The sequence below is a fragment of the Scophthalmus maximus genome, chromosome 1, assembly GCF_022379125.1.
Source record: "Scophthalmus maximus strain ysfricsl-2021 chromosome 1, ASM2237912v1, whole genome shotgun sequence".
NCBI lineage: Eukaryota > Metazoa > Chordata > Actinopteri > Pleuronectiformes > Scophthalmidae > Scophthalmus > Scophthalmus maximus.
Genome location: NC_061515.1, coordinates 25,826,404 through 25,854,307, shown reverse-complemented (window position 1 = coordinate 25,854,307; position 27,904 = coordinate 25,826,404). Strand labels below are relative to the sequence as shown.

At 45.0% G+C, this 27,904-nt stretch overlaps 1 protein-coding gene and 1 non-coding gene across 5 annotated transcripts; one reads left to right on the top strand and one right to left on the bottom strand.

Annotated features, from left to right (window-relative positions):
* The first annotated feature begins 448 nt into the window (after window positions 1-448).
* gal3st4 (galactose-3-O-sulfotransferase 4) lies at window positions 449-26,467 on the top strand. 4 transcript variants are annotated; one of them, XM_035629656.2, is made up of 5 exons: window positions 10,742-11,073; window positions 14,543-14,659; window positions 18,926-19,226; window positions 19,833-20,942; window positions 24,765-26,467. In XM_035629656.2, the coding sequence occupies exons 1-4, from the start codon at window positions 11,051-11,053 to the stop codon at window positions 20,934-20,936; spliced, it is 1,545 nt and encodes a 514-aa protein (XP_035485549.1). In that variant the 5' UTR covers window positions 10,742-11,050; the 3' UTR covers window positions 20,937-20,942; window positions 24,765-26,467. The 4 variants fall into 4 exon arrangements, with proteins under 4 accessions (XP_035485551.1, XP_035485550.1, XP_035485548.1 ...); XM_035629658.2 differs by lacking the exon at window positions 10,742-11,073 and adding an exon at window positions 449-2,056 and having other exon boundaries at window positions 19,833-26,467; XM_035629657.2 differs by having other exon boundaries at window positions 10,740-11,073; window positions 18,929-19,226; window positions 19,833-26,467.
* trnas-uga lies at window positions 614-695 on the bottom strand. Its single transcript has one exon. It is a non-coding gene; the product is annotated as a tRNA-Ser (tRNA).
* Window positions 26,468-27,904: the final 1,437 nt, after the last annotated feature.

Here is a 27,904-nt window from a genome sequence, read left to right as displayed (position 1 = left end):
AAAGAAAGAGACTAAATGTATCGCAGTTTAATTAGAAAAGTTCACAACAGCGGTCATATTAACGTATGGGGCTAACGTAAGGTTAACGTTATCTTGGTCGTTACGTTACCCTTTCAACATCGTTTGAAGTCTACTATTATAATAACACGTACGTTACCATGTAATGATACCTGAACGTCGATAAAAGTCTCTCTGGGTCTATGGAAAGTGTGTGACTAAATGGTGGCAATCCAATCAGCGATGAGATTCGCGTGACAACCTTACTCTGTAAGATGGATAAGGTCACTCACCAATCAGACAACCGTGCGTCGAGGCAGCAATTGTTGATTGGATGCGTCGCAACATCGTTTCTTAGGAAATGATTGGCTGTTTAACCCCATTTCAGATCTGTGTTAGGACCTCGTTCGGACATGTTAGAACCTGTTAGGAATCATTAGGAGTTGTTAGGAATCGTTAGGACTTGTTAGGATTGTTAGGATGTGTTTGGCAGTCCTACGGTTTCATTGGGAGGAAAATCTAAAATGTCCAGAAGAGATGGCATTTCCGGTATGTATATATTTTCCAGGTAAATGTATTTTTTTAAAAAGTGAACCCCGATCACAACAAGCCAAAACGCTGCGAGCAGGGTTCGAACCTGCGCGGGAAGATCCCATTGGATTTCAAGTCCAACGCCTTAACCACTCGGCCATCGCAGCTGGGTGACATTTGTGCGGTGCACTTTCGATATTGAATCATCTCACCTCCCGCGATCATGTTTTCGGTCTGTGTTCACACCATGTGTTCGTACAAGGCTGGCCCAGTCTTAGAGAAGGTAAATGCACGACGATGTCTGTACGTCGTTGGTCTTACGACGGGAGCACGGCGCGTGGACGACTCTGTCATTTCTCTACCAATTCCCCATTTCCTGCTTCCGTCGCTGCATCGACACGACGACCAGTCGGTGGTGACCAACTGTATGCAGGCAAACAATGGTTAAAGCAAGTATTTTTATGTATTGTCTGGGACGTGGGGGAAAAAACATTTCATTTAAAAAAAAAAGAAAAAAGGTAGGAGATCTGCGAGTGTCCTCCAGTAAATCCAACCTTCGGTCGTAGCCCCAAGGGTCCGCAAGAGGGCAGCAGTCCACCACAAAGCCGGTGTTTCTAATGAGCCAATCAGATTTGGATTCAGAGTGTTGTGGGGCTTGAAGTTGAAGTCCATCAAACCTCGAGGTCATAGCATGTGGTCAAAGTTTGAACTCTGACGCAAATAGTCCAATGGAAAGTCTTGGATTTTGACAAACTTGGTATGCGGACTTGGGGGAACTGGAAAAAAAGGAAGACACGAGGCCATGTTCTGGAGTTTTGATCTTGTTGAACTGCTGCTGCAAAAGAGGACTGCTGCCCTACAGGGGTTAGCGAACCAAGTGGCTGCTTAGCGCCCCCCATGGCCACCAGGGGGCCCCCAACAGGACTTGAAATGCACCACAAGAAAGCTTGATTTAATTAATAAATAAATAAATAAATAAATAAATAAATAAATAAATAAATAAATATTGATTATATGTTAAATTATGTCAATGGTAATCATACAAAAATGCAATCTTATGTTAATGGCCTGGAAAGCTAATAGTGGTTTAACCAATTCCCACTGCCTCTGTTGTTTTACTAGGATGAAGTAAAATTTAAAATCATCCAAGAAAACAAATAAACAAATCAAAAACTGAGCATATTTAGGGAGCGGATATCTACAGTATCAGTATGCGTAAAATTGACTGCGGATCCACGGATACAAATTTCGAGAAAGGGAATCAACAGTTTCGACGCATCCAACAGGGGGGATGGATGCACTCTTCCGAAAGGGGGAGTAGGAGTCGGGTGGGCTTACCGTGCAGCGGGAGGAAAAGATCGTGTGTGTGTGTGTGTGTGTGAGATGATGTTGTTGGAGTTTGACGGAGTTCACCATCCGGCGGACGCACCGTCGGTCGACCCGGACCACCACGTCTCCATCTCCATCTCCATCTCCCTCCGCAGCGCGCTGGGGCCGCACCACGGTCCACGACGTCCCGCCACAGAAGGTGAGTGAGCGCGACTTCTACCCATATAGGAGGACGCTTGTGAACATGCACTAGTCTTATTACAGTTCAATACGCAAAAAAAAACAACAACAAGAAAAAACTATGTTTGTGATCATAAATACTGAATTTGAGAAAGAAATGACTATAGAAATTCTGATGTTAAAATACTCCATACGGACCTATGTGTCTGAAATAAAAAATTACGAAAAAAAGAAATAACGCACTAGTGTCCTCTTCATTTTTGAATGCAAGTAACAATGTATAACAGCGGATCATTATTATTTCCAAAAAAATCCACCGTCATTTTCGTTTGATCAAAGTGTGACTGTCACAGTGAGTGAGGGACCACATGCAGCCCCCTTCACTCCTTGAATGTACTGACCTGTTGGTGTGACATGGTGTTTATTAATAACTCATGGCACCACACAGCCTCCTGGTTGATGTGTGTAGAACAGGGCACAGTCAGTGTCAAACTTAAATGCAGCTTCTTCTTTTTTTTTTTTTCAAAAGTCTGATCACTTGGTTCCTGTTTTCTCGTTGCCCAAGTTCGTTGTGTCCCTCTGAAGCCCGGTGATATATTCTCAGGCACGGCGAGCTGCTGTCAGCTTCTGTTGTCCAGGCACCAGGTCCCGCAGTTTGCACTAATCTTGTTTGACTGATCCTGCAGCATTAGCCCGGCCCGACTGGGCCACGTTTAAATCCCACAGGTTGGTGGATGAGGAGTGCACTGTCCCATCACATGGTCACTGCTCTCGTCGCGCTGTACACGGAGTCAAGTAGCTGTTCCAACACATTAGTTAAGGGCTGTGTTTTTGTACAGTACGCTGCTTAAACACGTCTCCGCCATGAGGGCGTTTCTTTCACACTTTTACGTTTCATTGGCGATGTGAGAGGTCTTTTTGTTTTTGATCTGCCATATTGATATGTTTGAATTTGTCTTGATCGCTGTTGCTTCACTCCTTTTGTCCCTTTTTTATTTTAACTAGAGTTTGGAAATGAAAAATCAATCGTCGAATGTGTGAAGGGGAACGTTACTGTACATCGACACCCGCTCCCTGTCAGACTGCGTGTTGTTGTAGTAACAGCTGGTGCCACTGAGTGGTACAGTCCTGCTGTCCTGCAGTGCACATCCACAGATACAGTATGTCAGTTTTACATCGTTGTATCATTTAGTTATTGATTTATTTAGCTGTTTGGGAATAGAAAAAAGTCCCAAATAAAATGTTTCAACATTTCTGCTAATGTGTGACACACACACACACACACACACACACACACACACACAGTGACGGGATCTCATTCAGCCCTGGAATTAACATCCTTCTCAGGTGATCCCATCACAGGTGAACAGCTCATAGTTCAGGAGGGAACACACCCAAGACCCCGTTGAGGACACTGTTGAGGTCCCATCACTCGGACCCCATCGGGAGGTGGTCTGGGCCGCATGACCTCCTCTGACCTGCTACAGGTTTATCGGCGTATCAGCGTTTCACACACGCGGATTTGCAAATTTCATTGTGCAGTTGTGCACCTCCTGGCTCCGCCCCCTCTCTTATCTCCTACCATAACGCGTCTGTAAACTGGCTGAACATGTTTGGTTTTTTTGCAATGTTATTAATCACTTGTTGGAAGACAAAATGACACAATTTCCTGCCGTTTCCAGTAATGGTGACTATGGATACAACGTGTCATAGTCAGCCCCCCCGCCCCCATGTTATTTAGGAACAATAGAAAAAAACAATTCCAATATACAGGCACTTAGTCACCTCTGCCGCACGTCTGTCGGCAGGATTACTCGGAAAGGACAGAACCGTTCCTCGGACATTTGGTTGATGGGAGGGGCTCCACAGTACATCTTGGACTTCATTTCTTTTCGCTTTCTTTAACATAAGCTGAAGGCTGTTTGCCTTGACAGAGGTCCCTCTAGCTGTATATGTGTTTGTGCAGCTAATTTGATCTTCTGACAATAATGAATGAATACTAACAAACACAGTATGTGTGGCAAGATATGGTTTACCCTTTGCTACTACCTGACTCAGCCACACACAGTTCCTCTGAAAAGCCTCCTCCCTCCCTCCCTCCCTCTTGTCCTGTCCTGTCCTGACGCGTGAGTCGCTGACTGTATATCTGTGAGCGTTGTCACGTCATGCTGCCGTCAGCTCTTTCAGTGAATGTTTTTTCAACAGCCAAAGCTATCGCTCGCTTTGACACAGTCAAACCGTTATTTTACATTTCATGATGGCGGCCGGTCATTTGGTTTGCGAAGCATTTTGAAGAATAAGCTTCGCGTCACGTTTAAACCTCGACAGGAATAGTGATTTGACTTATAACGTGATATATATCGACATCGACCAATAGGAAAGTAATGATCGAGATAAATCGCCGCAGGCCAAGGCCTCAGAGCACTGCGGGGTTTTATTTGATTCTTCGACGTGTGGTTGGTGGGCTTGCGAAGGTGAGGGTCATGGTTCGGGTGCCAATGTCAGAGAATCAGCACGATTGCGTTACAGAGTATAAGCAAATCCGTTGAGATACAGGACCTTGACGGACTTCCCAGGGTCTAAATCAACTCACACGTGCGTGGACTGGCATTTTAAAACGGAATGAAATATAGTACCTTTACTTCTTCTTCTGTGAGGTTTGATGGCAGTTTACAGGCAAAGTGTATTACCGCCATCTACTGGACTGGGGGTTCAATCGCCACGCCGATGCTGCGTGTGACGTAGGAGAGCACGTTGCTTACGCTAATTTGCATAATATTAATGATAGTGGTGTCCCATTTCATAGGGCAATACCTTCACCCTCACTTCCCTCTTTGAGGGGACTCTACTGTGGAGGGAACTCATAGCAAGTGTTCTCGTTCAGGGGAGAGGATTGGGACAGGGCCTTGGTGTGACTGGAAGGTTAGACCGGTGAAGGTCGGAGGGTGAGGGTGGTGGGACAAGGACCAGGACGCTGCCGATGGGAGTTACTGTAATGAATGGGCGTGGGCCTCTGTAATAAGGTTGTGACGGCGATAACTGGAGTCTGGAAATATATTTGAGGTGTACTTAAAAAAGATGCATGTTGCCAGGACCAAATTCCAGGTACTTGTACCAGCACTGTACCTGTTCAAATGTGAACGGCGCCCAACCCCTAACAGTGGGTAAGAGCTACGAAGACAGTGATTGGGGGTTGAGCTGCTGCTTGGTTCATGCACACGCCTGAGGAGGGTGCGGAGGGGGTGAACAGGACACTGGCCGGGAGCAGCTGGTGCTGCCTCCTTAACAAAGGCACCGATTAACCAATTAGAGGATTTACTAATGCATTAAGAGACAGAGCTTCCCTCCTGCTGCACACACACACACACACACACACACACACACAAACACACGCACGCACACCGACTCTGAATCCGTGTGTATCAGGTTTCGGCGTCGCACGTCGCCGGTCGGGCCTGATGAATTCGTTTGCTCCCCTCGTCTCACTTTGCCTGCTGATGCAAGTTGACCCCTTCTCTTGCGGCTTGAGTCCTCCTCACCCACTTTGTGCAGAAGCGTGTCGGCGGCGTGTCCCCGCAGCCTTAAACAAACTCAGCGCGCGCGTGTGTGTGCATGAGTCGGAATAACAATCCCCGGATTAGCTGGCGCAAACATGTGGCATGATGAGTCACGCTCAGCAAGCATCTATTCTTACGTCGCTGTGCGGAGGAAGTGCCGCAGGAGGCCAAACAGAAGCTATTGTCTCTGTTTTTCCGTCGCTGCCTTGCTTCCGTGTTGATGCTCTTGGGTTAAAATATAAATGAGCAAAATTCTACCTGCTGGAAAAAAAATAATCTGTGAAGTCTGTTTTCCTTCATCACACTCGGGAAACACATGACGAAAAAGGGAAGTTTAACTGGTGGCGAGATGTGGCCACTTACCAGGAGTTCTCGCCAAAGTCTCGTGGACAACCAAATACTGTCTTGCCGTGACGCGAAGCGTTTAACGTCACACTAGCGGGCCGCACATCACCTTGCTTAAAGAAATGAAGGGGCTCACCTTCTGCACAAGACCGAGCGAGTTGCGTTCGACGGGCCAACCCGTTGATGCTGCGCAAAACTTCTAATATCTTGGTACTGTATATTTTTTAAGCAGTCGTCACCGTGACTCACTCTTCTTCTATCGTGCGTAGAAATCTCTAGTCGAGAGTGTCGTAGCCCTGCATCTTCCTGCCTGGTACTGTCACGTGAACTGCAGGAGTAAAAAACAAACTCTCCTGGGCAGCCTGGAACCAAAATAGTCGGCAAAGCCCCAAATGCCCACTGGCCGCTTAAAATGTCTTCAAATCTTCTTTTATTCCTGGCGCCATGAGCATCTCAAACGCCACCAAGTGACACTCAATCCACAGAAATGAAACCGTTTTTTAATGTTGCATTTATGTTGTTTTTGTGTGGCCTTCATGGTGCTTTTATGCAAACCCCATCTGCCATTGCTGTTTGTATTGTACAACTGTCAATCTTCACGCCGCTGTCCGTTTACTACGTAACCCTCAAATGCTGTTATTATTATTATTATTATTATTATTAGAATTATAACTGGTTCAAAATTTGAACTGCAGCTCCTTCTTTCACTAACTTTCCTCGCTAACTAGTCCGATTTTACCGACGTTTTTCCCGTTCCACTGTGAAGAAATAGTTGGGTTTTTTCAGAAATCGCTGAGCAACTCCCGCTGACGTTGAAACCGAACAACTCTCCTCAGGCGACTGCGTGTTGTCACGTGCAGATTTCCCTCTCCGCAGTCACGCACAGTAATTACTTCAGCCACTCAGGTCGATTCAGAAGTGATGAGATGACGTGTCGGAACATGTCGCAGGTTGACGATTTGTGGTGTGGCCCTTTTTTTAATTTGACGACCTCGAAGAGGGGGCGCTTTTGCGAGGGGCTGCTGCTGTTCCATCACCTCAATATCAAGTCAATGTGACAATAATTAACTTCAGAAGGGGTAGAATAAACACACAGGCAGGAATAATGCGCAGTTCTGTGTTTAAATGATGTCTATAATATCTTAATGATGTCTGGTCCTGATCAACTGGAAGAGCGACTGAACTATGGAAGTTGTCCTCCTTCCGAAACCCCCGATAGCAGAATGGTTTTGGGCGAACACCACACGGACGCGTGTGCCTTGAGCAGCAGGTCCCGGGCTCACTGATGTTCGTTAGTTTTGGATAATGCAACATTACATCACGCACACCCCAGGGCGGTGTATGCAGTGTAAACACTGGGTCCGCAGAGCCGCGAGGGTCCCGTGTAACTGCCATGGTCTGCACGTGTGTGTGTGTGTGTGTGCATCTCAGATCGTACACTCCACACTGTTCAGCAGCAGAGCGATGAATCAACAGCACTTGTCTTGCGAGCCAATACAGAGACCGATGCATGCTTTATGGCCTACATTATACCTTGCTGGTCTCCCTTAAAAAAGAATTTAGGCCGATTACAAGCACTCCAAAATGCGTGTTGACCAAGACCAGGAAGAGGTCACCTGTACCCCCCCCATTTTAAAGTCTCCGCATTGGCTACCTGGTTTTTAAAGCTCTCAAGTGTATTGGTCCTTCTGATCCTTCAGATTTGCTTTTAACTTGTGAGCCCTGTAGAACCCTCGGGTCTTCTGGCAGTGGCCCTTTAATTATAAGCTCAAGTTAGAACTAAAACCCAGGTTTTTTTCTGCTGTAGCCCACGTCTCTGCGACAGCCTTCCTGAAGACCTGAGGGCAGCACAGAGTGTTGACCTACTGTTTAGTCTAGCCTTTAATTGAGTTTTGTTTTTTTTAAATATATATATATATATATTGGAACCTGTTTTGCATTTTGATATAAAGGCTGCTTTTTGATCCAATGTACTCTTATTATTGTTATTTATTATTTTCCTTTGTAATACACTATGCTATATTAACCGATCATTAACCGATTTTCCATAAATGGTATTGTTTATTTCTGGTCTGTTCACTTTTCTTTTTATTTGGTATTTGAATTTTCGTCTCTTTTTTTTACTCTGCCTCTGGTGTTTTCTCTCCGCAAATAGGCGAGACCGCGTTTCCCTGGGTTCCTCCTTCCTGTTTTTCATCTTTTAATTTTTAGTGCTCTATCAAGCCTTGCATCATATGTTTGCTTGTGAGTGAATGGATGTATGTGTTCGTCTGTGCGTGTGTGTGTGTGTGTGGGGGGGGGGGGGGGGCACTTTTGCTACATTTTATATGCATGAAAAGTGCGATGTAAATAAAGTCTGATTAACTGATTGATTGATTGATAGATTGATTGATTGATAGATTGATAGATTGAGCACTTGCAGGCTGCTGGTCTGTGAAAGGCAGGGGGTTATCGGTGGATAGGGCTGACATGGTTTAACAGCTGCAGCCGTGCTGCGTGTCCCCCCAAGGGGCCCGTGTTAAAACTCGTCCGAACTCCTGCGAAAACTACAGCTGAAAATCCGTTCATCTTTCCGAAGGGTCGAAGATGACCGAGCATTTAGTGGTGGTGGTGGTGGTGGTGGTGTAGTTGTTGGTGGTGGTGTTGTGTCGCTTCCTTGTCGGCCTGCCGTTTTGTCACTGACAGCTTGACAGCTAACAGTCATGTATGTGCATCGTTTCAACCCGCTCCACCACATTCATGAGACGCCCGCATGTCTGGTGTCTTGTAGGCTAAGGTGAAAACTAAGTAAGAACTCAGTAACAAGTCAAATCCTTTGAAGTACTATATCACAATAATAAATACTACTTGTGACATGATATCATGTATTACATTATTAGATTAGTCTAAATGTAATTCAATGATATGTACTTTAACTACTTTAAACCGTTTTTTTTTCTCTTTCTTTTGAAACCATGTGAGAGGGTTTGAGGAGAATAAGTCAGATACGAGGGCCACAACTAGACAGGTTGTTTTTTTTTGTAAGGAGTCACAAGTTGGGAATCTTTGGAAAATCTTAACATAACAGCTAGTGATTAAGTTGGGCGTATATAAATGTAGTGGAGAAGAAGTATAAGTTACATGAAATGGAAATACTTCAGTAGACTACAAGAACCTGGGGATTGGAGTAAATGTACTTAGTTACTTTCAGCCACTGAGAGATTACACAAAATGTGTAATATTTGGACCCTTCTCACTTCTCTTGGTGTGTGTGTGTGTGTGTGTGTGTGTGTGTGTGTGTGTGTGTGTGTGTGTGTGTGTGTGTGTGTGTGTGTATGCCTCTCTGTTTGGGTCACAGGGTGATGTCAGATTTAGAAAACCTTGCTTTGTCAAGTTAACAGAAGTGGGTCAACCGAGGCCGGAAACACACCAAGTTTGCCTGGAAAAAAACGAAGAAGAAGCAGGGAGTAAGTGTTCCCTCTTTTTATCTGGGCTCCGTTGTGCCACCACATGGTCCAATGGAGCAGCCATCTTTGCAAATCCCGCCATAATGCACCTATGATAACTGGCGAACCCTAGGAAAGATCGGAGCCTGGCCTGATTAGTGGGAGTACTGAAGTCTCTTACAAATGCTGCCCTGTGCAGGTCTGTTGCGAATGCAACATTTCAACTCTCTCTGAACAAAAGGGACACTTTGAAAATGCCCCGCGTAAGGCGCTGAAAGGTGCCAGGAGCGTTACACCATCCAAATGGCATTCCATTCAACGCAACAGTGCAAATGGGCTGGAGAACAGGGTGCTTTACTTTCATTGTCCATTTCAGCAACCCTCAACTTGGTCGTAACCTACTGCGGCGCTATGGGTGGCCCGTTCACTTGTACAAGCCGGCCCAATCCTCAAAATAAACGTTATTCTTTATATGACCTTCTGTAGCGATTCATTGCCAGATTGCGTTGGCGTTTTTCTTACTTTATTTTCAATTTTTCACCGATTTCCTAGGGAATAATCTTGATCTGCCTTGCGTAGGGGGTCTAGTATCTATGAGTGTGCGCAATTTGATTACATCTGAGGGGACTGTTAGTGCCGTATCTTTTTTAAAAATAGCATGTGGGATTTCTCTCTTGTTACATTGCCAGTGAAATTATGAATGCATTGGGGTGCATGCACTTCTCTCCTAGAATTAGTTTATTTGCCACCATTATCACCGCAACACATTTGCCGTTGTGTTTCAGATTTGCTGCGGCCTTGTGGTGAATTGCTCTCATATAGTTCGAATTGCTGTCCCCTGATTTGCTGTTGTGGTGTGCCCTTCAGGGCCACTGTAGAATCGTTCAAAAGAAAGAATATCCACCTCGCCGGTTTCCACCGCTTCGTCGGCATTTGCAAAAGAAAAGAAAAACGGCATTTGTCTCCGTGTCTCCGAAACGCTTTTATTTCGCAAGTGTCCGGAAGTAGTTCTGCATCTTCTCTCTCTCTCTCTCTCTCTCTCTCAGTCTCTCTCTCTCTCTCTCTCTCTCTCTCTCTCTCTCTCTCTCTCTCTCAGTCTCTCTCTCTCTCTCTCTCTCAGTCTCTCTCTCTCTCTCTCTCTCTCTCTGTCTCTCTCTCTCTCTCTCTCAGTCTCTCTCTCTCTCTCTCTCTCTCTCTCTGTCTCTCTCTCTCTCTCTCTCAGTCTCTCTCTCTCTCTCTCTCTCTCTCTCTCTGTCTCTCTCTCTCTCTCTCTCAGTCTCTCTCTCTGTCTCTCTCTCTCTCTCTCTCAGTCTCTCTCTCTGTCTCTCTCTCTCTCTGTCTCTCTCCCCCTTTCTTTCTGCGCACCCATTCTGCACAGTCCGTGCGTCTCGACCGTCAGAGTTGTCGGCGCGCAGTCGACGGATCTTGGGGGGTTTTTTTTTTTTTTGGTTTTTTTTTTCCGGTCGTTTGTTGGAGCCCGAATCCCGAGCGGGACCGAAAAGGCGCCGGCGGCATCGCACGTCCGATTCCCAAGGGTTCCGTGTCGGCCGGGCGGCGGGGCCCTGGCCGCGGCTCCATGGCCTGACCTCCGCCGGCGGGCGGGCAGAGCTGCAGCCGCAGCCTGCGAGATGCTCCGAGCTCCCTGCGGCCGCACGACGACACCGACACCGGACCGGGCGCGCAGCGATGCTTTTCAGACGGAGAGCCAGGTAACGTGAGCTCGCTCAGCGGGAGGAGGAGGAGGAGGACGGGGGAGGAGGACGGGGGAGAGCCGGAGGTCCGGGCGGAGGAGGGGGGGGGGGAAAATCCGAGCCCGGGATGCGGCGATTGGTGCTGAATGGAGGAGAGAGAGGGAGAAGGTGCGGGTGGAAGTGTGGAGGAGCGGTGCCCCCCCCCCCCCCCCCCCCCCCGTTTTTTTCTCTCTTTTCTTCGTCTTCTCCCTCTCTCTCTTTTAAAAAAAAAACAAACAAAAAAACGTTGTCCCAGTCCAGTTGTCTGTCAGTCATACCTCTCGTTTTGGGCTCTTACTGCAGACAAAAGAGCAGTTGACTGTGGCGGCTCGGCCAGGTAGGGCCCGACGTGCTGTCCGATGTTCTGGTTTATGGGGTTAGGGCAGGTCCCCGGGATGGATGAGTGTGTGTGTGTGTGTGTGTGTGTGTGTGTGTGTGTGTGTGTGTGTGTGTCTGTGTGTGTGTCTGTCTGTCTCTGTGTGTGTGTGTGTCTGTCTCTCTGTGTGTCTGTGTGTGTGTGTGTGTGTGTGTCTGTCTCTCTCTGTGTGTGTGTGTGTGTGTCTGTCTCTCTGTGTGTGTGTGTGTGTGTGTGTGTGTGTGTGTGTGTGTGTGTCTGTGTGTGTGTCTGTCTGTCTCTGTGTGTGTGTGTGTGTGTGTGTGTGTCTTTCTCTCTGTGTGTGTGTGTGTGTCTGTCTCTCTGTGTGTCTGTGTGTGTGTGTGTGTGTGTGTGTCTCTCTCTGTGTGTGTGTGTGTGTGTCTGTCTCTCTGTGTGTGTGTGTGTCCTTTACACTCTGTGCTTCTACTCGGACCCCGACGAGACGACCTTATCGAACCCCGTCAGCACACTGTCTCTCCGGGGCCACTCAGCTTCGGGTGGCGCAGGGCGTAGATTATTTTTGCAATCGATTAATCTGTCGATCATTTTCTCGATTGATCGATTAGTTGGTGAAAAATGTCGATCGTGTTTCCCAAAACTCCACCACGATGTTTTTGTTTCGTTTTGACTTTTTCCTCATTCAAAAATTACTTCAAAAATAGTTGGCGATTAATTTAGTAATGGATTACTAGCCATCAACTGTTGCAGCTCTAGTTTCATGCATTGATCATTTTTTAAGCTGCCGTCAAAACACACTATCCAAGGCTGCAACAACAATTTTCACTATACATTCATCGCTTTTATCATTTCTAATTAACCAATTCACAACTGTTGTCTCATTTGTGGGAATGCACTTGTTCAATTCCATTGTACAATAAAGGAAGTCTATTTGGTCAATAGGAGGATTTCCTTTTTCTTCTTTTTTTTAAGAAAAGACAAAGAAACACAAGGGGAAAATAAGGAATTTGTGGGCTTTGCTTACAGAAGTCTGAATGAAATCAGAATTCAGAGAATATAGTCAAGAATCTGAATAAAATCAGCAATGTGAGATAAATCTTCTCACAATAAAATATGTCTCATGGCCGTAATCCTCTTCCATAAATGGAGAACTTGTCAGAATACAGTGGAAAAAATAACCCGCCGCAGGTTCCCCGCGCCTCCGGAGGCTGTTTGTCAGATTGTCCAACCGACCGTGCAGAGCACAAACGTCTTCGGTTCACAGTGGTGCGCAGAAAAAAGCAGCTACTGCTCACATTTAACAAAATGCCTTTTCAATAACTCGTATGAGACTTACAACTTATGATCGCTACTATTGATTCCTTTTCAAGTCAGTTTGAATTCATTGTGTTTTATAAAATGTGGCGACTGTCCCTGGGCTGCGTCTTATGTCTGATCAACATGAAAACTAACAGTATCCACACTGAACTATCAGATGACTTCAATGCTCACAGCGGTGGGAAAACACCGGCAGAGCTTTTTGCTGATAAATCGCCTGCTTCCTGAGGAGTTTATGGCTCAATCTCTAGGGTCAAGTCTTCTTCAATACAGCCTGATGTTCATTTGGCACATTATAGTCCATATAGAGTAAAAAAGACGATAAAGCATTGGGTTGTGGACACACCGTGATTGACAGCTGGCCCGTCAAATCGGTGCGTGGTTGCAGGTGCAGGTGGGAAGAGCTCTCAGTCAGGCCACACCCCCAATTCTACGTTGCGATAAACAACAACATGCCACTGGTCAGAATGTAAAACGTCACAGTGTGTTGCCACTTTTACAAAACATACAAACCATCATCAATAACGCACTAATAGTTTTGTATTACATTAGTCAGTACTGATGTTGTTCATTGTAGCTGCGTCCTTGTGTTTAACTCTTTTGTGTTCTCACAGTGACGATATTCACTTGGACTTGATATGTAAAACTTACACTATGGTATGCGATCACAGCTCTTTCACAGATACAACACTCCAGCTCCCAACTCATTTCCACCATTGATTCCTCGCAGTTTTCATTTCAATCTGATTTGGATTCTTGATTTTCCAGCAGCGTCAGGAAAAATACCAATGTTAGTAAAGTGATCCTCAGAATTTACCCGGAGAAATGAACTTTCACATTTTAGTTTCCACTGTCAACATATCCTGGTTAGAAATCTGGTGGTGCTGGCATATGACACATCAGTATTTTTTGTAAAGTTACATGTGCAGAACACATATACTAATAATAAAATATGCACCAATGAGAAGGAATCATCATTCATATGCATATAAAAAATATACAAGAGCCACTGATGAAACTATGCAGCCCTGCCTTCATTTATCGAGTACGCTCGGCTGGTGTGTCCCTAATGTGGCTCAAAAAAAGGATCAATCTAGAAATCCATCTTTTCCAGAAGGGATACGTGAAAGAGTTTGTGTTGACTTTACTTTGATCCGATACACGTGGCTCCAGAACATTCAGCGCTCGGCTGAATGAAAATAACGAAATTGGAGCTCGCGGCACCTCATGCGAGAAACAAACTATATGTATAAAATACAGCCACGTTAGAAGGTCACCAGCAGATGTACACACACACACACACACACACACACACACACACACACACACAGGCACACACTACTGTTGTGTCCACACAGTTCTGTGTAGTCATTCTCGGTTGAATGTTTAATGCGAATAAATCATTCATTTACTCTGCGAGCTATTCTGGCACTGACTTTCTTTCATATCCTTCTGACTCTAAATTGAAGTTATTAAAACGTGCAGACAACCTGTGTTTGATTTATCACCTAATCCCTTTTCATGGTGTATTGAGCGAACGATAAGTCTTGAAGACGTGAGCAGATACTGTATATTGATCAGAATCTGTAAAAGGGAAGAATCAGTATTGTACGTAATCACCATTGTACAGTACGAACGTAGCGGGTCCTGTCGTCTCTGGTTACGTTTTCCGGGCTCCTCTCCCCCTGTGATGATGACGACCACGATGCCGACGATGACGATGATGCCTAAGTCATGTGTGTTTTATGAGTCACTCAGTTGTCTCCCTCCCTGGCTCTCTCCCCCACCCCCCCCCAGGATGTTGCGATGGCTGGTTTGCGGCCGCTTGGGTCCAGTGTGGATGTGGAAGGCGCTGCTGCTGTTCGTGGCCATCGCGTTTGCCGGTCAGCTGCTGGGGGTCATCTTCAACAAGAGGTAGTGACATTCCATTTCATTCCTCCGTTTTCTCAATTTGGTTTGAACCGCGGCTGCAGTCGAGCATTTCATTTCTGTGGCATCACCGCAGCTAAACAGCAGATCATCACATGGCGTTCGGCCCGAGTGAACTCTCACATGTGCAGCGTTGACCGGTTGCAAAACTGGCTCTGATCTGGAGCCGAGCAAGCGGCTCTAAAATTGGAGGCTGGAAGCTGTCGCCGCTCATCAGCTCTCCGGAAACGGGGTTTGCGGTCAGTCGTCATCAGGAGTGATGCTGGCAGCTTCAAAATTATTGTGGAGCAAGTTTTTGCAAACAACTGTGATCACAGAATTGTGATGGAAGCTTTCCGCCAGCTGCACACTGGAGCTCGACTGATGTATTTTTGGGGGCCAATGCCGATAGCGATATTAGGAAGAAGAAAAATAACCAATACCGATACATTGGCTGATATATATATTTTTAAAAATACAAATTAAGATGTCATTATCCTACCGTTATTGCAAAGAAATGTAATTTATGCTTAATTTTTACAGTTGAACTTAAATTAGGAAAATATTTTTTTTTTTACGTAAAAATGTCAAGCCTTATGCACATCTTTTCTGCCTTGTTTATTCCGTAAAAGAAACGTTTTCATATCAGTGCGTATCAATAAACATTAAGGTGATATGTCTGTGACAGGCTCATATTGGCATATTTCAAAAGTTTTTTAGATGTATTTTGATGAATGGTAGCATCAAATGCTGTGTAACAATATTTCTTGTGACTTCTTTATAATAACAGTCAACTCGCTTGTTGCCATTGAAAAGCTTTTAATGTGACAGCTGCGGCTGTAGGAAAAGTTCAGTTTGCATTAACAGCAACTTAATACACATAATTTTCCTGAGATTGTGTATTATTATTATTTGCAGCCCATAATACTGCAAATATATAGGTATTGTAATACATCGATCAGCCAATGTGATTTTACCTCACTGGGTGATGGATACGGTGTTTTATCAGACATTTATTTCATAGAAAATCTTCAATAAAACCATTTTTAAATGTATTTTTACAGAACAGCGTGTCTGAAGAGGCTCGGGCCTGATATCCAGTACAAAACATGCCGGATTCTTAACAGGTCCAACATTCTCGACCTGTTATTTATTACGCGTCATTAATGTAGATACTAATACAAGCCTCTGTGGTTTAATCTGTGGTCTCTACAAGACAATACATTCAAATGATTAATTCAGGAGCTGTGTTTGTACCATTCGTGGATCAAACCCTCTTACTCCTAAAGATCTGGACGACCTGCAACTGCGTGGTTCCGTCTGTTCTGAACTCTCTGGCTCTCTGTCATGAAGGTTTTCCTCTTTGCGTGTCACAGTTCACCCGAGTTGAATGGAGTTGCTCGAAGTCAGTTATTGTTTCCTAGTTCGTTTGAAGTAATGTAGCTGTAATTAGTGTGACTTAACCCTCGTTCCAGGGATGTGTAGCATCTCTGGCCACGTGGCAGTGACCTGCAGTGACCTCACTTTGTCTGCTGGATGGGGAAGTCGGCGGCTGTTTGTCATGAAAACTTTACACGGTCAGCTTGCCGTCCCTGCATGGCAAGTGAACAGTTAATGCAACTTGAAATTGCTTTAAGCATGTAGTTATGGGTCCAATGTTGTAGCAATATTATGTGTATATGTGTGTGAGATTTGTGTTACTGTATCGCAATCCGTGTGCGCTTAATCAGAGTTGTGTGTGCGTGTGTGTGTGTGTGTAAGATAATCTGCAAGTGTGTGCTGAGATTTGTGAATGCTTACAGGAATCGGCAAATGTGTATTCAGAATGTGTGTGTGTGTGCGTAGTCAGATTTGTAAACATGTAAAGAATGACATGTGTAATGAGATTTGTAAGTATATTGGGATTTGTGCATGTGTAGACAAATCTGCAAATGCGTACATAGACATTGTGTTTTGCTCAAAGAGCTGGAAATAGTCATCGGTTACAACTCAAGCGGGCCTCGTTCTACACATGATTTTAGGGACACTTCTGCCATGACAGATCCACAAATGCGCTCGGCTATTTGTCCACAGAGTTTTTTATACCCTGAGCGGAGGCATGGCAAGCGTGGCGGACATTTCCTAACAAATCTGACTACACACACACACACGCACACACACACTCTGAATACACATTTGCACAATCCTGTATGCATTTGAGATCTGTTACAGACACACAAATCTGATTACACGCACATGGATTGAGATAGCTATGCAAATACACACACACACACACACACACACACACAATATTGCTACAATGTTGGCCCCATATGTAGTTATCATAGACACTAGTTTATATACACACTTAATGCAACTAAGGCACAAACAGTTAATGTCAAATCTCAAAATCCATAATTTAACAACAACAAAGCCGCTGCTGCTGCTGATTGTATGTGCACAACTGTCAACCACAGCAACATTTGACTGTTTTCATCATTCAGCGTGCAGACGTCTGCAGTAACCACAAGAACCACACTGAACTACAGAAACGCAAATGTCATATGACACCTCTCACGTCACAGTGTGGAAAAACAGTCTCGTAGCAAAATCCGCTTCAAAGCGGGATCAGCTTTTCTCTTGTTATCTGAGTTAACTTATTTCATGTCCTTCCCCAAACCATACTACTCTAGCTGCAGTGTCAAACAAAGTAGGTCAATAGGAATAGCTGTGAGGTAACAGAGGAGGTATGCAGACAGTGGTAACTCCTCGCTGATTGTGCGGAATTTTGTCTGAGAAAAAATCTGCAAAGCAATCGATGATTGCAACCACTCGACAGTAATAGCAACCCAAAACTACAATAAGCAAGATTGTGAACCCCCCAACACTGAATTCTGCACACAAAATGACAGATTCAGTCTGTTTTTGGTTAGATAAATTATTACCAGAGCTGCAACTGTTGAATGTTCGTTTGATTGGATCTGGTTTTCATACCATATGAAGATTCAATGAGGCATTGACATAAAGAAGTATGAACTGTGATGTTTTTTCGGATGTTAAATGGGAAACTCTCTTTGGTTACATTTTATCATCTTCAGTGCTTTGCAGCATCAATTGCTAATATGCCAACATCTGTTCATGTTACCAACAAACTGCAGACCAGTTTGAACATTGTTGGTCTATATTGTGATGTTGGTCTATCATGTGATGATGGTCTATATTGTGATGTTGGTCTATCATGGGATGATGGTCTATATTGTGATGTTGGTCTATCATGTGATGATGGTCTATATTGTGATATTGGTCTATATTGTCATATTGGTCTATATTGTGATGTTGGTCTATATTGTCATATTGGTCTATATTGTGATGTTGGTCTATATTGTTATGTTGGTCTATCATGTGATGATGGTCTATATTGTGATATTGCTCTATATTGTCATATTGGTCTATATTGTGATGTTGGTCTATATTGTGATATTGCTCTATATTGTCATATTGGTCTATATTGTGATGTAGAGAGCGTACCCTGATTCATCCCAAGAGGCCTTTTCATTTCACATGAATGATGACATGGCCCTGTAGGCTGTTACACCGATGTGTGCACAAGAGGGAATAGCGTGGGTGCATTCAGGCGCAGTATGGTGTTGTTGGTCGTTCACGTTTTGGCACTGCTTGGGGCCCAACACAGTGACTGTGGTTGCGTGCAAGAAGGATGAAATTAGACTGATATATTTATAATCATGTAGTGCAAGTGAAAGGTCAGTTACTTGGCCTTTGTTGTGTCAGACGAGCATGAGACAGATGACTCAACAACAGAGGGAAAGGCTGAAAAGCTTTCTGCTTAGACAGTTAAAGCTGCAAGAACTGATTTTTGAAGCTGTCATGTTGAAAATGTCCTTAAACAGTTGCACATCGACACAGCCAGCAGTGTCCTCCTTCATATGGCTCTCTGTACAGCTCCAGTTTGGTCCTCACCATCACCAGAGAAAAAATGTCTTGTCTCTTTGGCTGCAAAATGGTCTCCACTGTGTCCACCAGCTGGTCTCCACTGCCAAACCAAAGCAATGAACACAGAGAGGCTAAACAACTGTGCGGCGCTGACGTGGACTACATGGTTGTTTTTAATTCTGTGTGGATCCATCACTACGAGCGGCACCTTTCACATTATGTTGAGTCATGTCATCCATTGTTGGTTAGAATAGCTTTAAGGCACTGAGCTGTAGGATTGAAAAGATGTACTGTTTGATCTAAAAGTTAAAATGCTCTTTTTCCCCCTCATCTGTCCTCCAGCAGTGTCCAGCCGGCTGCTCGCTCCATTTTCTCGTCCCCTGATGCCCAGGGGCCCTCTCTGGGCTCCTGTCAGCCCCACAGCCACATCATGTTCCTCAAGACCCACAAGACAGCCAGCAGCACTGTGCTCAACATGCTGTACCGCTTTGGAGAAGAGCGTGACCTCCGCTTTGCCCTGCCGCTGGGCTACCAGCTGGGCTATCCACTGCCCTTCAACGCTCACAGGGTCAAAGGTTACCGGGGTCCTAGAGCCATGGAGTTCCACATCATGGGCAATCACATGAGATTTAATAAGCCAGAGGTGAGTTACGCAAAAGGACAATACAAGCTTGACTTTGGAACGATGGTGATGGGATAAGTGACATGGATGCATTGTACTATGAAGTGCAGAAGCAGATAGAGAGTGAAGACAGGTCAGATCAAGCCCTGAGTGGCATAGCAGGGACTATAGCTGATGGTTGGTAGCCTTGTGTTTCTGCTGCACCAGCACAACATAGGAGGAAGACTGAGGCTACATCAACACTGATATGTATCACTGTCAACCCATCGAGCGCAGGACGTAATAATCAGGAGCAAGTGCTGAAACACAAAAATAAGACCCTGACATCCATAGGATGAAGTCATTGAATCAAAACACCATAAAATGAGCTAAAATAATAATATTGGAAGCCCAGGGTCCCGTTATGGGCGACACCATTCTCTAAGGTACCTTATAACTGTGTTTAACTGCCTCTCAAGCAACAAAGAGCAGATGCTCTTAATTTTTAATGTTTAAGACACATCAACTCCCTCGCTGAGTTTTTCTTCCGGTTGCTGGTAATCATTTCACAACTACAAAATCATTCTGTGCAACCATAATACTACTGCTGTAGTTGTTGTAACCACGTTTCCCTCCTCTGTCTCTTAGGTGGAGAAAGTGATGCCGGCAGACACGTTTTACTTTTCCATCATCAGGGACCCGGTCTCTCTGGCTGAGTCATCCTTTGCTTATTACAAAGAAGTAGCACCTGCCTTTCGCAAAGCCAAAAGCTTGGGCGACTTTGCTGATGACCCTAAGAAATACTACGACCCTCGTCTCCGCAACAACCACTACGCCCGTAACCTGCTGTGGTTTGACTTTGGCATGGACCACAACGCCAATTACTCTCTGGCACTGGCTCAGCATGGTGAGGCCCTGATCCGCCGGACATTCAAGTTGATTCTGTTGTCCGAGCACTTTGACCAGTCCATGATCCTACTGAGACACGCCCTCTGCTGGCCACTGGACGCTGTCGTCTCTTTTAGCCTTAACGCCCGGCAGCAGAAGCCCAGTGGCCTTGGGGGGATGAGTGGGAGCTGGGTGGGCAAAGCTGCGGCGGCGGCCGGCGTCAGCGTGAGAGGAGGACATTCACAAGCCAAGACGCCACCCAACCTGTCACTCACAGGGGAACAGCGGGAGAAGCTGCGGCAGTGGAATGCCTTAGACTGGCACTTATACAAAGCCTTCAACCAGACCTTCTGGGAGGAAATCCACAGGTTCGGTCTGGCTGAGATGCAACAGGAAGTAGCGCTTCTCAGGACGCGGCGGGACGATCTGGCCAGGGTTTGTCTCAGGGATGGCGGGAAGCCCGTGGAGGCCTACCGGATCCGGGATAAAAACATCCGACCATTCCAGAGTGGATTAGTGAAGATACTAGGCTATGAGCTCCAGCCGGGGCTGGACAACACCACCAGAACAGCCTGTCTGAGGATGATCAGGCCTGAGATCCAGTACAAAGACGTGCTGGATGTTAAACAGTTCCCACGGGATCCGTCCGTCCAAGCCCAGCAAGGGCAACAGAGCAAGGGGCGCGTTGTCGCAGCCGGTGGCTCTTTTTTAAGACAAGACTCATCCAGAACAGGAGAGAGGCTGGTGGGGGGAGAAACGGGGGGCAGGACGGTGGAGGAAGGGGCGCGAGACTGGGATGGAAGCCATTTAACCCGGACCAACCAGACTTTGACGCGAGGACAAGAAAAAGGAAGGTTGAGATAGGCTGAGGTGAGTCTCGTTCCTAAGTATGGTACCTTTGGACTATGATCAGAAGGAAACTGAGCCCAGTGGTTTACACACGAGAAAACAAAAAGATCCTCCTTTGCACTTCAACCTTTGGGTCCTTTTCTTGTTTTGTTTTTTGAAAAGTGTCTCTGCTCTTAGCAAGTGTAATCCTTGTGGACTTGACCTTTAACCTCTGAGCGCCTGAGCTGCTTTTGTGGCTGCATTGACATGCTGAAGGACGCCGGTGTGTGCTGTCTCAACAGGAAGGGAAAGGCCCGCTTTGTTTTTTATGAGGAGAAGTCGTCCTGCTGCCGGCGGCTCCTTCTGCTGCTGTTCATCACACAGTCATGTGACAGCAGACACGTGGAAGCCTATTTGTTTTTCCCACTCATATTCATACTGGTAGTCCTAGTTTGTGCCTCTCATGGGTGCCATTACACGAGCACCGGTATTTCCAGAATCCTCAGTTAAAACGATGTTTAACTTGTTTCTAAAGTTGTTCAATCAAAACAAAGATAGTAGCCAGAAATGTCACATTTACTATCTAGGGGTACGATGAGCAGTGGGAAATTGTATATAATGCACAAAATGAACAAGGACATACACAGCATGTTGTTTCCATCCAAAAAGAATCCATGCGAGATTCTTTTCATTCAGATGATGAGAAGAGTCTTTGTGACAATTCTGTGTTATTTTTTTTGTCCAACCTTTTCTGGGGTCTCTATCTTTCAGAAACCTCTGTGACTCAAGTGTAACACATTAGAGGACACACTAGGGTCAGAGTGTGTACAGTATATAGCACTAATCTTTTTTCAGTCTGTGCGGGCTGGTGGTTTTTCAGTGGTTCAGCTTCAGACTGTTAACCTGAACAGCGTTCTTAAATATCTCTGAATAATACATGAGGGGAAAACGATCCGAGGTCTGCGCTTCTGTTCTGAGCTGCTTGACACCCACCAGTCTGCAGGAGGCTGCTGAGTGTCTCCATCTGGGCCCCGTTGGTTTCTTCCACCAATCTGCTGAAGTAGATGTAATGTATCCATCATCTGACACATTGTAGACACACGCCCATAGAGAGCTGGCTTCTTTGACATGGAATCAGGTCTCCAGGGAAATCAAATGACGTCTTCCTTATGACGTGTTCCCTGATTGTTTTAATAATGTCCTCCCCGATCACGGTGCATCATTTCAGCAGGAATTTAGTAATGTAGGTCGGGTGCAGTGTGGCTTTGTAACAAAAACAAAAAGTGTGTTTTTAAATTTGACCTTTTGACCCGACAAACAAAATTCTATTATTTCAAGAGGACACCAGTGCTGCTCGTGAGCTTGCCATGGTTAATATAACACCCAAAAGACAAAATAGGAAATACGTATGAAACATATTCCAAAAATATGGATACAAGCAAATATCACCTCATTCTCAATTTTCTCACACAGGCACAAGGTAGCTCCAAAAGCCTGGGTCACCTGGAACTGGTTAACGTTCTCGCTCATGGGAAGTGAACTCACTGAATTACTTGAGAACTTGTCAGAAGCTGTGCACAAAGTCAACGCGACACGATGTGACTTTACTACGCATGCAGCGCCCTCGGCAGCCACACCCGGCGATCAATCGTGTGCTGGGCTCCGTGTCCGAGCAATTGAGCGGTTTTCTCCAATAAACAAAGCCCTCACTGGGACGTCCCACTGACTGAACCAGAGCGGCGCCCCCCCCCCCCGACTTAGAGAGTTAGAACAACCTCACCGACCCTGACCTCATAAAATCCAAGATGGCTGCTCTTCACATCAACAGTAAATGAAGCAACGAGTAATATACTGTTTGTTAGCTGCTCTCAAATCAGTCACACACACACTACTGTCCAACTTCTATCTGTGGACATGTATGTGCAAAAATAACACGTGCTGTACCGTTGCTGTTGTCAACTGGTATCTCTTAACAAGTTTTTCCTGGAGGTGTCCAGTTTGGTTTTCTGACCCACTCAGGTGTCATGTCATTCCCAGCTCTGACTTTCAAAGTAAAGGGAGCAGATCAGTAGTGTCATGTGTTGTCAAATGATCTGTGACGGCTGGTTTGTAACACATGTATGAGACCGTGTTGAAATGGTGATGCTGCTTCTTTCCTAATGAAAACACCAGTTTCACATGAAGAGGCTGAAAGTCTTCAGGCGTGTGAGTGTTAAGCACTACAAAATACTTATCCGTACAAGTATTATCCTAAGTAGAATTCAATAAAAATTAAGTTTCAACTGAGCCGCGTCTGCATCTCGTACAACGCTTGGACCTTGAAATAAACACACACACACACACACACACACACACACTAACACCACTCTGATGCAGAAACAGATTGGAGGAGGTCCGAGACTGAACGTATCAGTTTCTGTGGTGACTGTAAAGAACAGAAGAAGTTCATTGTTTGCATGTGACCCGGTCCAGAGTGCAGGAGCAGTGGGCCTGGGGTGTCATGTGGTGCGGGAGGACTGCACACAAACTGGTCTGTGTTGATAATATGAAGTCATTGTTTGTTCATATTTTGGCCCTGTACATTCTGTATTGTACATTGTGTTCTACATGCAGCATTCGTGTTACAGTAAGGAATTAAGACACACAACTGGGCTGCACAGTGTTCTGGTTCAGGCGTGTACCAGCTGGTCGCAAGGTTACGCATGCAGGTATGGAGAGAAGTCGGCGAGTGAGTTGGTGCTCCGACTGCTTGTCTCTTTCAAGCATCCAACATTGGACATTTGCCTCGTTTGATGCAAATGGTCCCTGTTTGTCATCCTGTGCAGTGTGAATAGTGTCACCTTGTGGGGCTGGGAGTAGTGGGGGTGTACTGTGGGGTCTTTTGAATGGCAAGCTCCGCTGTATCCTCAGATTGTTCAGAGTTTTACACTTAAATAGTTTGGACACCGGATAAAAGGGATGATGAAAAAAAATCAAAACTGGATTTTGTCAGTCCCCTTTAATTTAATCAAGCTGCCCCAAATTGCACACACTCACAGACATCAGGCTCCTAAATATGCCTGATATTTTTGATCTCACAATGTTAAAAGAAAGTGATAAAAACAATTTCTGGATTCTCCCCTTGCTCTGGATCCGCTCCACAATTCATGGGGTGCTTTCTTGGCCCATGTCCCATTCCTTCCAACGATTTTCCTGTTCAGTAGTTTTTTTGTCATCCTGCTGACAAGCAAACAAACAACATATGCTCCACCCGGCAGAGGCAATTAAAACTTTATATTTGTTTCACAATTATCTGAGGGTCAACTAGCAGACAAATTTGCCTCGGTTACATAATACATCATCATAGTGCTGTTCGTATGCATAATGGAGCCCAGCCAATAGCCAGTCCCGATCCTGGAAGGCCACACTGCATCCCACTCGTCTCAGTCGCTCATGATGAAGTGAATGACTGTAAAATGTCTCACTGGGCCCAGAAAGGTCTCCTCCATTAAGGTCAACAGAAAGCATGTGAAATCAATAATGCACCATGATTCCTTCCTTTCTCACAGCCTGCAGAGCTGCAGTGTCTTCAGTGCCTCCGCCTGGATCACTGAAAGCCACACTGTCAGATAAACATATTCCATTAGGATCCCTGGATTTGAAAAAATATTTATAAATGGCCTTGAACATTTTTTTGGCAGTTCAGTTTAGACACTTCTTTCAGCCAAAAATACTCAAAAATAAATCTCTGATAAACTGTCAGTGTATTGGTCAGGCTCTAATGCAAGAGATGGAAACCAAATTTCACGAAATGTGTTTCTGACTGATACATGTGCATTTTCTTTCTTTCTTTCTTTCTCTCTTTTTGAAACCCATGCTCCAAAGCCACCATCAAATATAGATACGAAACTCCCGATGGGGCACGCGGTCCCGACAGTCTCACCGAACATCGGCTTTCTTCAGGGCCGCCCCTCAGTCCAACATGTCAACTTTGGATAAGTTGCTTTAAAATAAGCAAGACAGCAATGAGCCCACGACCTTTCCTCTGGTGCCAACATCAGGACCAACTGTACACGTGTGGTTCCACTGCTGACAGCTGACTTTGTCCAAGTCATGGATATAATGTGCAACAATGCAATAATTTGATTGTGATGAGATAAACAGGCCCCACATGCTTGTGTTACAGTGAATAACCCGACTACATCTAGCGGATGTTTGCCTTTCTATGACACCACTGATCAATAAGCTGCTGGAGAAACATTAATGCTAGGACCCTTTTTCATGCCTTAGGATGTCATCTAAAGGACCATGGCTTTAAAACAATGTCCTTCTGTATTTATTATTCTATTTGCCATTTGTACATACTGTATTTATCAGGGTTTGTTCTCTGTAGAGGGGAGGAGTGTGCCTGTCGCACTGTGATGGAATTTAGTATTGACGATGGTGAGAAAACATTGATCCATGTGTGCAGTCAGGAGACAGGAAGTAACTCAGGCTCGGCCGTAATTCAATATTGTCGTATTTCCTTTCATGTGTGATTAAACCAACATCCAATGGTTTAGTCACACACATTTAGATTGTCAAGAGATTGCTGCTTTAGAAACATAAGGAGTTAGTGAAGATGATGTGTGAAGAGGGAAGGCTCGCTGCACGCTGAACACAAGTTTGGTTATTTTACCTGTGAACCTTGAATACATCACAACTTGGTATCGATTTCAGTCATGTCGCCCAGCCCCCTCCTTCCCGACCGACACACAACCGAAATATTTACACTATTGTCTTGACCGAGTGTTGTCATCTCAAGTTATTGTTTAATATTTCAAATAATGATGAATAATGATTGAATCACAATATTGAAGTAACCATGTGAAAAGTAATTTTGTAAAACACGTTATTTTATTATAAGTTTAAGGTTTTATGATCAAGACAAAATATGCTCTAGTCCATATCTTGTTATTAAGAGATTGAAATTGAAAACTAGATGTACACAAGTATGTGTAACCCCCACTTACACTCCCAATTATACAAATGCATTTTCTGCCAATAGGTAGAAGAAAATAAACTGCTTGATTTTCATGGCTGTCTTCCCAAGCTCTGTTTTTATTCTTCCAGCAGAAATCTGGTCCCAACATTTTTACTGATATGGTACTGTGACTTATTTTGTAGCTTGTTACAAGTTTTCATGTGTGAACATGTATATAGTGCATACGGATGACGCAGGTTGTGTGTCAAACCTCTTTCAGTCTCAGTTTTCAGAGGGCAGAATGAGCACAGGCTCTAGTGTGGTACACCTCTGATAATGCAAACTTCATTCAAACAGCTTCCATCTCTGCCTTCTATCCCCACGTCCCGGGGTTATAACAGACAGGAAGCACTTGAATTTTCTCTCAAATGATTACAGATTTGACTGGTGAGGAAGTGCAAGAGTTGATTCAGAGAGCAACTGTGTACCCTGACTTGGATCTTACTTGAAACTGCATATATTTGTTGAACCTTGTAGTAGACCACACTCTTTGTGTGCATCCACTTAGTTGTTTTTTTTTCTTCTTTTTTTGTTCTGAATAAACGCAAACATTTCTTTAAAGTCACTGACTGGTCTCCTGGTTTTGATTTTCATGTTGATTCGTTCAGCTTTCAGCAGCTGGATGATAAAGGTCAATGGCATCAACAATGTACAATCAAATAAACTTGAATTTCCATGTTTAAAGGGTGGGAAAGAAAGCTGAGTCATGAAGGGTATCTACTTCATTATATATATATATCGATATATATATCGATATATATATATCAATATATATCTTTTTTTGTTTCGTTTATTTATTAATACATTTAGGGTGTAAGGTGCAGTCTGAGCAGATGAGTTTTCAGTCTGCGACGGAAGCATTGAAGGGTTTCTGCTGTCTGCCGTTCCACCATTGAGGAACCAGGACAGAAAACAGACAGGATCTAGACGAGCGGTGGCTGCCCACCCCTCGCAGTGAGTGAGCAAGCCGTTTTGCAGTAGCAGAGCGGAGTGGATGGGCTGCGGTGTAAGGTCTGACCTACATCCAAGAGAAAGAAAGAGTCCAAGAAAGGGGAAGAAATGTGACGGCAAAAGGCTTAAATGTAGCCCAATTGAATATATTCTGTTGAAACAGCTGTCTAATCGTATGGTGTTATATTTGTGTCTCATTCCTGAGCAGGCAAAGGGACGTTTGTAGAACAGAAGAATTTACGTTTCCCTGGAGGCTTGACAACCGCTCACATTTAGCCTCATGCGACCCCGAGAACAACAGGTGTGGACACTCGACCTCAGGGGACTCCAACTACTTTAACCACCACTGTTGAAACAGCCTGGAGGTGCACTTCTGTGCACTGACCACACACACCGGGGTTTCAATCCCAGCTGAGGCAGGGTTCACCCTGGACAGGTCGCCAGCGTATCGCAGGGCAACATACAGAGACAAACAACCATTCACTCTCACATTCCCAATTTTGAGTTTCGGATTAAACTAACCCCAATCTGCATTGTCCTTGGACTGAGGGAGGAAGCTGGAGAACCCCGGAGAGAACCCACGCAGACACGGGGAGAAGATGCAAACTCCACACAGGAAACAGCCTTGGATGGTCTGAACCTGTAAGGCGACAGTGCTAACCACTACACCACCGGTCCGTGCCGCCCTGTCATGTTCCCTGATACCCAAACCAGATCATCAAGGGCCATCGAGTGAATCCAGTTTAATTTCCCCTCCAATCACATGACGATTCTCACAGTGAATCAAACTTACCTGCACCCCAGCAAAATACTGTTGACAGTGGTCCATCTGACCATGTCTCACATGTCATCTCCCATAAATTGTCAAAACTCAGATATTTCAGTCTGTGTAGTAACATTGGCACAGCATGGATCTGCACACGTCACTAAGTTTGGGTTCAAGATGGATGGTGAAACAGCTGGAAGATATGCAGTAACAGAGCAACGGAGATGTGCACAGAGAAGGAGCAGTGGACAATTTGAAACAGAAAAGATACACATGTAAAATTCG